The 14,454-nt window shown below is 43.4% G+C and overlaps 1 protein-coding gene across 1 annotated transcript; it reads left to right on the forward strand.

Annotated features, from left to right (window-relative positions):
- The first annotated feature begins 13,681 nt into the window (after window positions 1-13,681).
- LOC121497560 (60S ribosomal protein L35a-like) lies at window positions 13,682-14,074 on the forward strand. Its single transcript, XM_041767288.1, has one exon. It carries the CDS (start codon window positions 13,705-13,707, stop codon window positions 14,035-14,037), a length of 333 nt encoding a protein of 110 aa, XP_041623222.1. The 5' UTR covers window positions 13,682-13,704; the 3' UTR covers window positions 14,038-14,074.
- The last annotated feature ends 380 nt before the right edge of the window (window positions 14,075-14,454 follow it).

Below are 14,454 nucleotides of genomic sequence, written 5' to 3' on the forward strand. Positions count from 1 at the left end.
TCCCCTTGCTTGTGCTCTCCATCAAATATATAAATAAAAATTTCTTAAAAAATGAAAATAAAACATTTTTATCATCTCTCATGATTTCTGTATGCTAGATATTCAGACAGGATACAGTGGGGATGATGTCTGGAGCCTCAAATGTAAGACTCGAAAGCTGGAGCCGGAATCATGAGGGTCGTTTACACATGTCTGGTGGTTGATGCTGGCTGTCATCTGGAACACTCACGTTGGGACTTCTCGTTGTGGCCTGGGCTGGGTTCCAAGGGCAAGCATATTCTACAGATGTGGGTGCCGTATCATGGAATGGACTCCAGAGCCACACTGTCTGGATTTGAATCCCAGCTCCACTACTTACTAATTGGGTAACTTATGGTAAGTCACTTAATTTCTCTGTGCCCTAATTGCTTCATCTATAAAATAGGAAAAATATCTTCCTTATCATATTTGCTATTATAACTAAGAATGATTACCTCAGGGAGGAATAAATGATTTAATAGATGTAAGGCAATTAGAATAATGCCTGGCACAGAGTTAGCCACCACTAAGGAATAATTTTGAGATGGGTCTCGAAAGAGAATTAGGATTTTGTCATTGAAGAAGAGGAGGATGGCTTTATAGGCAGGGGTGATCCAAAACATGGAGGCACAGAAACTGGGCCTGAGGTGTTCACCAATTTAAAAAATAAAAACGCAGAAGACCCAGTTAAATTTGAATTATTCCTAATTGCCTACACGTATATATTTGAGATTTTTAAAATATTGCATTTCTTTAAGATTTACTTATTTATCTGGGGGGGGGGGCAGTGGGGAGGAGCAGAGGAAGATAGAGAAAATCTTAAGCAGACTCCCTGCTGAGTGTGAAGCCTGACTCAGGCTTGATTCCACTACCCCGCAGATCATAACCTGAACCAAAATCAGGAGTTGGATGCTTAACTCATTGAGCAACCCACGTGTCCCAAGACACACATATTCTAAAAACAGACTTGTTTATCTAAAGTAAATTATAAATATCTAAATTACATACCTATTTATTCCATTATATTTCCCTGGCAATTTGGCTCTCGTTAAGAGTTCCTTGTTTTGGGGCACCTGAGTGGCTCTGTCCAGTTAAGCATCTGCCTTCAGCTCAAGTCATGATCCCAGAGTCCTGGAATCGAGCCTCGCCTCGAGCTCTCTGCTTGTTGGAGAGCCTGTTTCTCCCTCTCCCTCTGCCTGCTGCTCTCCCTACTTGTGCACTCTCTCTCTGTCAAATAAATAAAGTCTTAAAAAAAATAGTTCCTTGTTTTGCAGAATTTGCTTATAAAATTCCCTGAAGTTACAGTCTATGTTCCATTTACATTTTAATGTGATTTCTGCAATGGTCATATTCAACTAATTCTGTTCTTGGCCAACGAGAAATTGTGCTCAGAATTAGCATTATGAACCAGCATATGGAACATGTACTTGCAAAGAGTTAACAACACTAAGAATTGCTCTTCAGATGTGATTGGTTGAAGCACATAATACCATCTTTCGTAGAATAACCTGCTTTTCCACTCTTCAGGATTACATTGCATCTCTTAATCAATAACTTTGTAAAGTGCCCAGTAACAGAAAGGAGCATTGTCATCAATTTCTATTCCTTTTTTCTTCAGTACTACACATGTTGATTTGACTTGTTCCCATGCTGAAACAGTGTTTAGTAACACCTATGCCAAAAATCTTATTTTTCAATGAGTGAAATCCATTTTGAAAGATAGTCATAGCAGGTGCTGAAATAATTATCCACTTTGGGCTGAAATTTATTTTCCAGCTCATACATAATATCCCTTTTAAGAATAGCTTTGGGGACACCTGGGTAGCTCAGCGGTTGAGCATCTGCCTTTGATTTAGGGCGTGATTCCTGGATCCCGGGATCAAGTCCCGCATCGGGCTCCCCGTGAGAAGCCTGCTTCTCTCTCTATCCATGTCTCTGCCTCTCTCTGTGCCTCTCCCATGAATAGATAAATAAAATATTTTTTTAAAAAAAGAATAGCTTTAAGGGGTGCCTGGGTGGCTCAGCCAGTTGAGACTCTGACTCTTGATTTCGACTGGGGTTATGATCTTGGGGTCATGGGATTGAGCCCATGTTGGGCTCTACACTCAGCGTGGAGTCTGCTTGTCCTTCTCCCTCTGCTCCTCCCCCTGCTCTCTCTCTTGGATAAATAGTTTTTAAATGTGAGAGAAATGAAGAATACTGAATGCCAATAAAATCACAAAAATCCTAAATTGATCACTTAGAACAGTATCAATGCTGAAATAGGAGAGCAACTTCACAACAGTTACTTCAATCCTAATGAAAAAGACATCGAGTACTGTTGAGTAGCATTATGCAGAGCATGATTAGAATGACCAACCATAGAATTATTTATGCTGTGCTTTGACCTTGAATAAGTATTGTATATACCCTTATACAAGCATTCACCAAAAGTCGTTTGTATTATCTCCAACAAAAGTAGTAAAAACATTTTTTTAAATAATTATTCATGAGAGACATACAGAGAGAGGCAGAGACATAGGCAGAGGGAGAAGCAGGCTCTCTGTGGGGAGCCTGATGTAAGACTTGATCCCAGGGCCTCTGTATCTCATGACCTGTGCCAAAGGTAGATGCTCAACCACTGAGCCACCCAGGTGTCCCAGTAGTAAAAACTTTTTTTTTTAGTAAAAACATTTTTAACAACTTTTAAAATATATACAATAAAATTGCATATATTTAATGTATGCAATTTGATGAGTTTGGACGTATGCATACACCTGTGAACTGTCACCACAGGCAAGATAATACACATATCCATCACCTCCAAAAGTGTTTTTGTGCATCTTTGGTGTGTGTGAGATTTAGTGAGTTCACTCTCTACCTAAATTTGCTGCTGTGTCTGAGGTTTTATCTGGAAGAGAGTTTACTCACAATAGCCTTATTAGCACTTTTTTTTTTTCAAGAAAAATATTGCACAAAGGAAAAGCTGTTTCTGCATTGAGATTACTTACATTGTGGCTGTGCCATAATGTGAGACATTTAGATCTTTGATCACCTCTGTAATGCTAAATGGAGCTTTTACATTTTTATTATAGCAATGGAGTTCATCCTACTATTTGAAATTTCCTTGTAATTTTGCTTTTGTTTTGTTTTGTTTGTTTTGCTTGCAATTTTGGAACCAGAAAACACTTTCAGGTTATTTGAGCTGAAAGAGTGATCATATCATATACTGTGTGGAAGGCAACTACATTTCTGCTGCAATTATTTTATAATTTTAGCCTAAATTTCTCTTAATTTAAAAAAATCTGTTTATCACTTTCCTTAACACTAGTTGAGGAAATCATACGTCTCTGATGCATAGCTGTTAACAAATGCTGATTTATATTGGCTTACTACAATTTTTTTTGTAATGTTAAACGAACAATTGCACACTGCAGAAAGCTTCAAAAGGAATTTTTCCTGATTTAATAGATGACTACTGCTCAGAAAGTTCAGCACAAAAATTTCTGCTTGCTTTTGGTTTGGGGGTGTGGGTTCAGATGCACAGAAATAAAAAATAGATAATAGAAATCACTGCAAGAGTCCAAGAGCTGAATTCGAAGATCTCATAACTGCATCAGTGCAACTGCACTCACAAGTCTGACCTCACAAACAAACCATCAACGGGAGTCCAAACGGTGAAAGGGCTGCAAATTTGCAAGGTAACATTCAGTTGAACTTGATATCTGATACAAAAAAGATGAACTTCATGTCTGCCTGAAAGTGAGAAGTGTGCTTAAGTCTTACTTGGCTAGAGCTGGTTTTAGGTAAGGTTTGGGGAGACGCGACGCCAGGCGCTGGTGGCCTTTCGGGAGAGCAGGTCCGCAGGGGTGGGAAGGACTCTCAGCTGGGTTCCAGCCGCGCAGAGCAAAGCTGCCTTTGGCTCGCTGACTTTCCAGCCCGGGCTCCGGAGTGAGGGGCTTGCTGATTGGCTGCTGTCTGCACAGGGGCTTCCTGATTGGCTGGCTTTCGGAGGCTGGGGCTGTGCGAGACTTGCTCCCTTTCCGAAGCTTGTTACCGGGGTGACGTTATCGCTGATTGGCTGATGGTCAGAACAAAAATCTGAAGTTACCTCTTATTGATAGTGCTTGCTGTTCACGATCTGGGACTTCAGCCAAGGAACAGTATTTTCCTTTCCTGAATATGAAAATAAGTACCTTTAATTTGCAGTCTTCCCTTTTATAAACTTCCCCTCAGTTAAACCTGCAGGTGACCGTATGGGATTGTCCAGATCTTTCTTCGAAGAGATACGCTTTTCAGTTAGTGTGGCCTTTAATTGATTTAAGTACCAATGATGGTGGAAGAAAAATAGCTCTAACTTTTGTGTGTGTGTGTGTGTGTGTTTTGTTTTGTTTTGTTTTTTGTAACTTAACTACAAAAAAAAAAAAAAAAGCTGAGTATCGGACATTCGTGGCATCCTGTTGGTCAGTAGAGAGCTCAGGACAAAATACAGGACATGTCCTGTATATACAAGCAACTCTGGGGAAAGTGGAGGGAAAAGAAGAATCCCCGTCCCCAACAGAAGGAAATCTAATTCTCATTTCCTTCCAGAGGGGCATTCATTATAGCCCCACTTTGTTAAAGGAAAATATTGGAAACAACCTAAGTGTCCATCATTGGGGAACTGGTTGGATAAAGTTTTGCAGCTCTATAAAATGGAACACAATGCAGCAGTTAAAAGGGAGAAATTTTGTGAACTGCTATAAAGACTACTCGATAATTTAGTATTAAAAAAAAAAAAACAAGATGCAGGGGTGCCTGGGTGGTTCAGTCTGTTAGGCGTCTGCCTTTGGCTCAGGTCATGATCCCAGGATCCTGGGATTGAGGCCCATGTCCGGCTCCCTGCTTAGTGGGGAATCTGCTTCTCCCTTTCTCGTGCTTGTGTGCTCTCGCTCTCTCTCTCTCTCAAATAAATAAAATCTTTACAAAAACAACAACAACAACAGGATGCAGAATTCCAGGTATGGTATCTTCGACACTAAAGGATTCATGGGGATCACGGAGTAGGAATAAATATATGTTCCTATATGCATAGACTGTCTCTAGAACAACATTTAAGAACAGTCATGATGATCTTCTTGGGGGAGGAGAGCAGAAAAGCTTCGAAGCTGAAGGGAAAGGAGCAGGAGAGTCTTCCTTTTCACGTCATATCCTTTTGATACTGTTTGATTTTTTTTTATCCTTTGTGAGTGCATTACCTCTACTAAATAAATTATTTTTAAAACAGTGATTTAAAAAATCAAAGGTGTGACCGGGGCATGGACAAGAGGCACAGGTTTGATATGTTTGGGGGTGTGGACAGGATGTCTTCTGAGCCTGGTGACCCTTCTGCACCAGCATGGACCTCTGAGTCTGGCTGACCAGCTGTGTGGGATGTTTCCATCGTCTCCAAGTCTCTTCCACATCACAGAACACAGGAAGCAGCCTGGGGCTGGGAGGGAGCGGTGTCATCTGACATAGCATGTGACCCAAGAAACAGAGCACACAATAAATGCGCTAAATTGCATGCATGGGCAGCCAAAGGAGACAGGAGCCACTCTCATTATTCTGTATAGAGTTCACTTCCTGGGAGCTCTCTGTCGCTGATGGAGATGAAAACCAAGCAGGGTACTCCAGGGCGGCCTTGGGATTTCAGAGCTGGAGGTCTTCTCATGGGAGAGTCAGTCTGCTTTGAAAATAACAGCTTCTTTCCTGGCAGAAACAGATCTCTGCAGCACAGAATGTATTACAGAGAGAGTGTGTGTGATAAGAACTTTTGAAAACAGAGGGAACCCAGTAGACAGTAGAACCCTCTGTCACAGATAATCACCATCACCATAGGAGATGATATTTACTGAGAATTTATTGTGCTATGTGGACTGGGCAAGGTGCTTTACATGGATTTACAGTTTCAGTCCTTAGAACAGTCCTATGAAGTAGGCATATTATTCCAATTTTACTGATGAGAAAATTAGCATACAGAAGTTTAGAATTTCACCCAAGTGGATGACCTGGGGCTTGAACACAAGCTGTCTGTATTCTTAGCCATTCAATCACACTGCCTCCAAAAGAAGGTTTCTCCAAAGCAGCCGAAAAACCAATTAAAAGCATCAAGCAGAGGTGCCTGGGTGGCACAGCTGGTTAAGTGGCCTTACTTTTCGTTTCGGCTCAGGTTCTGATCTCGGGGCCCTGGAATTGCATTTAGCAGGGAGTCTGCTTCAGGATTCTTTTTCTCTGCCCACCCCACCCCCCACTGCTCACCTCTCTTTCTCTAAAATAGATAAATAAATCTTTTTTTAAAAAAAAAAGCATCAACATTCATTGAGCACTTACTGTGTGCCTGGGGCTGGGAGAGGTGCCATGGGAAGCATTTGGTGTTTGAGTGCTAACATGACTCTAGGAATGTGATTTTCTTAAATTGAGGTGAAGTTCACCTCAACGTAAAGCTAATCATCTTGAAGTGAACAATTCAGTGGCATTTAGTACACTCGCAATGTTGTATAACCATCACCTCTATTTAGTTCCAAAACATTTTCATCACCCCAATAAATAAAAAATGAATAAAAATCATTATTTATTTATTTGTTTATTTATTTATTTATATTTAAAGAATCCCCTCTTCTCAGCCCTGTAACCACCAAATCTGTGTTCTGTCTTGTGCATTTACCTATTCTGGATATTTCATGTAAATTGAATCATATAATACATGACCTTCTGTGTCTGGCTTCTTTCACTTAGTATAATGTTTTCAGGGTTTATCCATACTGTAAAAGGTATCATTACTCCATTCCTTTTTGTGGCTAAATTATATTCCATGTACCTGGATACCACACTTTGTCCATCCACTCACTGATGGGCATTTGGACTATTGCAAATGCTACAGGACAGAGAACCAGTTCCAAACTGAGATTTCGGCTGTCCACTGCTTGAAAACCAAGAGACAGTGATGGAAGGAAAGGAAAGGTTGTTTTTATTCAGGAGACTGGCAACTGGGGAAGATGATAGACTAATGTCTCACAGACCATCTTCCCTGTCCAGGGGAAGCTGGATGGTTTGAAAGTGGAAGCCAATAGGGATCCCTGGGTGGCTCAGCGGTTTAGCGCCTGCCTTTGGCCCAGGGTGTGATCCTGGAGTCCTGGGATCGAGTCTTGCATCCGGCTCCCTGCATGGAGCCTGCTTCTCCCTCTGCCTGTGTATGTGTGTGTGTGTGTGTGTGTGTGTGTGTGTGTGTGTGTATGTCTTGTGAATAAATAAATAAAATCTTAAAAAAAAAAAAGTGGAAGCAATGGAAAAGGCAGGGGGACTGCATGCAGAAGAAGGAGGTGCCCAGGTGGTTCTTTGTATGTCGACATGACCCTAAACAGACTTGCTGGCATCAATGGCAGCTTTTTTTTTTTTTTTAAGATTTTATTTATTTATTCATGAGAGACACAGAGAGAGAGAGAGAGAGAGAGAGAGAGAGAGAAAGGCAGAGACACAGGCAGAGGGAGAAGCAGGCTCCATGCAGGGAGCCTAACATGGGATTGGATCCCGGGTCTCCAGGATCACACCCTGGGCCGAAGGCATCGCTAAACCACTGAGCCACCCGAGCTGCCCAGGCAGCTTTTTTTAAATGTGATTAACCCTTATCTTCTGCAAAAGTTTGATTCTCTGCTCCTCCAAACCAGCAGTCTGCAAATCTCAAGGAAAATAAGTTAGCACTGCTACCCATCAAGGGACTTAGGTTAGCAAGCAGGGAATGCATATGCTTGAAACAAGTGGACCTTTAGGACCAGTCCGAGTCCTGCTGCCCAAGCAGTGCTGTTGTGAACATGTGTGCACATGTACTTGCATACCTTCTTTCAGATCTTTGGGGTCTATACCTAGGGGTAAAACTGCCAGGTCACGTGGCAATTCTAAGTTTAACTCTTTAGGGAACCCCTAAATTGCAATGTGCTATTTTGACATTGGAATCTTCTCTTGGTGACTCTTTCTCCTGAGAAAAGGCGAGAGCTCCTTTCCAGGGTGAACAAGAGAAACACAGTGTAGTGTAGTGAAGACGCAGGCTGGTGTGGCTTTGAATCTCTGCTCTACCACTTGTTGATAGCATGTGTATGGGCTAGTTATAAGCCTCTCTGAGGCGGGTTCCTTATATGTGGAAATGAAGATGATCCCATCATCCATCCATCCATTCATTCAGTGAATCTGTTGAGGGCTTATTTGTAGGCCAGTTGCTAGTTGCTGGGGATAGAGTGAGCTTTCATCTAGTTTACAGGAGGATTGGGGGAATGGGGAGGACTTCAGAGTGAATTATTTTGCAAAAGGAAGAATCTTTTCTAAAGATTTTATTTTTATTTTTAAGGTTTTATTTATTTATTCACAAGAGACACACACACACACAGAGACACAGGCAGAGGGAGAATGATTCTATTTTTATTTTTTAACGATTTTACTTATTTATTCATGAGAGACACACACGGAGAGAAGCAGAGACACAGGCAGAGGGAGAAGCAGGCTCCATGCAGGGAGCCCGATGCGGGACTCGATCCCGGGACCCCGGGATCACAACCTGGGCCGAAGGCAGACGTCTGCTCAACCACTGAGCCACCCAGGCGCCCCGATTTTATTTTTAAATAATCTCTACACCCAACATGAAGCTTGAACTTGCAACCCTGAGATCAAGAGTCACGTGCCCTACTGACTGAGCCAGCTGGGAGCCCCAAAAGGAAAAATCTTTTGTCATGAGAATAATCACTCTCCTTTTTAAAAAAGACTTTATTTAAATTCAAGTTAGTTAACATAGAGTGTGTTATTAGTTTCAGTAGTAGAATTTAGTGATTCATCAGTTGCATATAACACCCAGTGCTCCTTACATCACCTGCCCTCCTTAATGCCCATCTCCCAGTTACCCCAACCCCCCACCCCTCTCCCCTCCAGCCACCCTGTTTGTTCCCTATAATAATCACACCCTTTAATCACAAGTTGTCAGAGTGGGACTGCAGCCTATTCGTCTCTGTCGCCAGCAGCAAACAAAAGGCCTGCAGAAAGAGGTATGTTTAGAGTTCTAGGATGGCAAGCAGTAGAAACTGAGTGGCTTGCTTGAACAGATAATCCTGGGCGGGGGGGGGGTGGGGTGGGGGGGGTTGGGGGGGGGAGGTTAGGCTAGCTCCCAGAATCGAAAGAATAACTAAACAGTCAATATTCTGGGAGGCCAGGCGGGGACAAGTGTGTCAGTTCCAGCAGCTGGTGGCTCTGCCTTCCCTGAGCTCTGCCTTCCATGCCCTGCTCTGACCTCATCTCTCCCCTGAGGGCGCCCCAGCTCGAGGCAATGTGGCCATGGGCTTTGCGTGGCTCTAGGGGGTTTAGTCATGTTCCAGTCATCAGAGGTTCCAATTCTCATTATGACAGTTTTCTAACGAATACCAGTCTGGAAGAAAAGCGCGTCTGTAATGAAGTCACTGTTGGGGTTGAAAGAGCCACATGTGGCCTGGACTGACAGTGAAAGGCAGTTTGTGGTGCAAAATGAAGCCAGGAGGACAGAGAAGATAAAGCCAGCGGGAAAGCCAGCAGGAAACAGATTCTCCAGAAGTCAAGCAGAAGCTGTGAAATGTCAGAAGGACCTCTCTTTGGGTGACCAGTGCTTTCTGATCTGTGACAAAAGGTTAAAGCAAAGGCCTGCTTTGCTATTCTCATCTCTTACGGGGGACAAGGAACAGCCAACTGCTCAGCCGCCCTCACGTCATGACAGCTTTTGCTCTCCAGTGAACTCTCTTTTCTCATTCTCAACTCCAAAGGAGCCCACCTCACTGCATCAAGTCCACAAACCCGATTCCATCAGACTGTGGGCTTGGTCTGGTGGCCTTTGGATAATGAGGCTTCACAGGTCTGTCAGGGGCTGGGACGGAGGACTGTGTGGGCACCCCTCCCAGGGCTGTGGCACGGAGGGCTGAGATTTCCACAGAAGAAGGTGGAATGCTGTTATCAGCAAAGGGTGCAAGTATTGGGCAGCCAGACCCAAGAGCTGGCTCTTGGAGTAGATGCTCAATTAATGCTAATTATTATCAAGATCATGTTCTTAGCAAGTATCTTATACAATTGTAGATCATAGTGATACTTGATGATTGAACATTTGCTGTGTGCCAGGCATTGCTCATCTATTTAATTCTTGAAGCCACCTCACACCTATTTTATGAGGTCCTCTGCCTTTCTAGGCCATACTACCTGTGCATGGAGTCATCTATCAGGAAGCCCAGAGGCAGGTTGCTTCCAGCTCTGGCTGCCACCTCACGGACTACTCCGGCCTAGCAGTGGCCCCTGGATCTCTCTAGATCTTTGTTGGGGGCGGGTGAAGGGAAACAGCTGTTGGCCCGACATGCCCTACTTTAGGTCAGAGGACTCACTCTCCTCAGGCAGCAACAGTGGTAACAACGACCATTCAAAACACTCAAAAGCGGCTTTACTACGTATCAGAGACCGTGCTAAGAGTTTCACTTGTATCATCTCATTTAATCAGCAGAGCAGCCTGGGGAGCAACATGCTTCCTTATTTAACAGATGAGGAAGCTGAGGCCAGGAGATGTTTTTTGCTGAGGTCACATAGTTGATGAATGATAGAACCAAGATTTGAACCTAAGTCTGTCCAGAGCTCATGTGCTAAAATCACAAGGCTATGTTGCTTGAATGACCTGTGACCATCTGGAAACACAGCCTCTGTTTATATTTTTATAACCATTTGTGTATTTACTTATTCGTATGTAAATAAATAAATACATACATAAATACATTTTTAAAAGATTTTATTTATTTATTCATGAAAGACACAGAGAAAGGCAGAGACACAGGCAGAGGGAGAAGCAGGCTCCATGCAGGGAGCCCGACATGGGACTCGATCCCACGTCTCCAGGATCACGCCCTGGGCCAAAGGTGGTGCTAAACCACTGAGCCACACAGGCTGCCATCTAAATATATTTTTTAATTAATGAATAAAGTACTTAGCACAAGGCCTGGCACATGAGACTCATGAGTCATTATGACAGTTACAATGGATGTGTCCTTGACAAGTACATAAAATCCTATTCTCACTGTAACTTTATTTTTATTTTTTTAAAGATTTTATTTGAGAGAGAGCATGAGCTGGGGGTGGGGGCAAAGGGAGAGAGAGAAATGGGCTCTCTGCTAAGCACGGAGCCTGACGTGGGGCTCGATCCCAGGACCCCAAGATCATGACCTGAGCTAAAGGCAGATGCATCAGTGCTGAGCCACCCAGGTGCTCCTCTCAATGTAACTTTAGGTTATGATTCTCATTTTATCTTCACTGCTCAGTGATGATCAATCTGCCATGGCTCTTAGATGCTCTTCATCTCTCCCGCAGATGCCATCTGCCAAGTTTTTCCTCTCACACTCTTTATGTGGCAAACACTTCAGGGCAAGAGCCTGAAAAATAGAAGCATTTCTTAGCAAATCCTTTTGGGAAGGAAAGAATCCTGTTGTCACAGGGTAAATAAGTAATCACCTCCTAATTTTTGTTTGTAATCTCAGGAATCTGGGAGTTGGGGAGAGAAAGGCGGAGCGGAGACCATGACGGCTGTCCTGCAGACTGGGGAAAGCCCAGGGTTGCCTCTGCGCCTGAGAGTACCCAAAAGGGCTCAAAGTATGGCTCTACCATTGGCACTGCCGTCATCATGGGCAACTGGGCCAAAGTGCAGGCTCCTGAGCCCATCTCAGGCACACTGAGGCCGTGTCTCTGGAGATGGTGCCTATGAACCTGCATTCGGCATGGTTCCGGGTGAAGAGCTATTGTCTTACTCTATTATCAAGGAGAAACTGCCTGGGGCAAGGCTGGGGTTGATGTCGGAGGAGCAAGCGTATCTCAGTAATGCACTGTGGATGGCTCCCATTTCAGGGATCTCCTGTTTTGCTCTCACATGTCTTCCCTGCACAACTTTTCATCACAGCCTCACCTGCCTTTTTAACATCAACTTCCTCATTACCTTAGTGCTGTAAGTCTCCGCCTCTGGAGGATGCAATGGGGGAACCATCACCTTCCCTGCTTCTTCCCCCAGACACAGTTCTGCTCCTGGTCTGCTTGCAGAGCACCTACTGTGCTTCCAGGCGCCCCACCCTTTTTCTTACTTTCTTTCATCTTTGCTGCTGCTCTTTCATCACAGGAGAGGCAGAGAGGTTGCTCCTAGAATGTGAAAGACCGATTTGCCTTATGAAATTCAATGATGAATCAGTTTTCCTGAGACTCTGAGGCACTGATATTTTGTACCTAATTTAGTACCCACTGGATTGAGAGAATTGATGCCTGCTTGTTTATGCCCTTGGCTGACCTTCCCTCCCTTCTTCCTGCTTTTGTTTCTTTTTTTTCTCTAGTTGCGGTTCCAGGTTTCATTTATCAGTCTGGCTTGCTTTGAGATACCAGGAGAGGAGGCAGGGCATGAGTCTGGGCCTAGCTGGGGGACTGAGAGGAGGCTCTAGGAGCACTGTGCGAAGAAAGGAATAAGTGGATATAAAACACCTTGCTACACAACTCAACAACAAAAAACTAAACAATCCCAACTGAAAAATGGCAGAGGATTTGGATACACCTTTCTCCAAGGAAGATACACAAGTGGCTGATTAAACACATGAAAAGATAGTCAACATCACTAACCACAAGGGAAATGCAAATTGAAACCCACAATGAGATACCACTTGGCTCTCATCAGGATGGCTATTATCAAAAAACTCCAGGAGATAGCAAGTGTTGGTGAAGAGGTGAGAAATTGGAATTCTTGTGCACTGCTGGTGGAAATGTAAAAAAATAAAAATAAAAATGGAATTACCACATGAACCAGCAATCCCACTACTGAGTATATACCCGAAAGAATTGAAAGCAAGGACTTGAGAAGATACTTGTACACCGTATTCATAGCACGATTTGTTACAACGGTCAGAAGGTGGAAACTATCCAGGTGTTCATTGACAGGTGAGTGGAAAAACACATGTGGTGTCTACATACCATGGGATATTATTCAGCCTTTAAAAGGAAGGAAATTCTGGCACATGCTACAACCTGGATGAATCTTGAGGGCATTATGCTAAGTGAAATAAGCTGGTAACGGAAGGATAAATATTGTATGATTTCACTTATACTAGCACTTGGGGTAGTCACGTTCACAGAGATGGAAAGTAGGGTGGTGTTTATCAGGGGCTGGAGGCAATGGGGAATGGAGGCTCATTTTTAATGGGTAAGGAGTTTGGGCAGATGGGAAAAATTCTAGAGATGGATGGTGGTGACAGCCACACACCAGTGTCAATGTACGTAGTGCCACTGAACCGTATACTTAAAAATGGTTAAAATGGTCCATCTTATGTTTTGTATATTTTCTACAGTAAAAAAAAAAAAAAAAAAAAGAGGGTGGCAAAAAAGGTACCTACCTTGGGCATTGTAAATAACACCCAGTGTTTACTGAGGCTGTGCTGGTGCCACTCTAAAACCTTGACTTGTGTGTTTCATTTAATACTCCCACAAAACCTTTAAGGCAAATCTCTTTTTTTTTTTTGAGGGGGGGGGTCATTTTATAGATGTAGATACTATAAAGGCCCAAGCGGCTAATGGCCAATCATCCAGCAAAAGGCAGACACAGGTTTAAAACCCAAATCTGCTCTTTCCACCATCTTGGAGCCTGTGGAGGCTGCTGGGAACAGGACTCCTAAAGCGACGACTATGTCTGGAAGGCTTTGGTCCAAGGCCATTTTTGCCGGCTATAAACGGGGACTCCGGAACCAGAGGGAGCACACAGCTCTACTGAAGATCGAAGGTGTTCATGCTCGAGATGAAACGGAGTTCTATCTCGGCAAGCGATGTGCTTACGTCTACAAACCAAAGAACAACACAGTAACTCCTGGTGGCAAACCAAACAAAACCAGAGTAATCTGGGGAAAAGTAACTCGTGCTCATGGAAACAGCGGCATGGTTCGTGCCAAATTCCGAAGCAACCTTCCTGCGAAAGCCATTGGCCACAGAATCCGCGTGATGCTGTACCCCTCAAGGATTTAAACTTATGAAAAGTAAATAAATAAAGGTGTAGATTTGTTCTCTTGAAAAAAAATTAAAAAATAAAAAATAATAAATAAATAAATAAATAAATAAATAATAAATAAAACCCAAATCTGATCCAAGTAAAGCCTCTGGTGTAACTTCTTAGGGTAGAAACTTGGCTTTGGCATAGCTGTTTCCCGGTACCTGGAACAGCACCTGGCACATAGTAGTCTCTTAATGAAGTGTGCTGCCTGAATGAGTAACTCCAGAGCCTGTGCTCTGGGCTGGGCTGACTGAGAGAACGCGTGGTTAGTGCTCAGCCTGGTGCTCGGCACGTTGTAAACTGTAAGTGAATAGAAACAATTTTCATGACCATTACAGGCCCTTCATGTGGCAGAGAGCTCTGAGGAGGGATATAAAATTCATCTCCCAACG

This window comes from Vulpes lagopus, chromosome 8 (genome assembly GCF_018345385.1).
Source record: "Vulpes lagopus strain Blue_001 chromosome 8, ASM1834538v1, whole genome shotgun sequence".
Taxonomy (NCBI): domain Eukaryota; kingdom Metazoa; phylum Chordata; class Mammalia; order Carnivora; family Canidae; genus Vulpes; species Vulpes lagopus.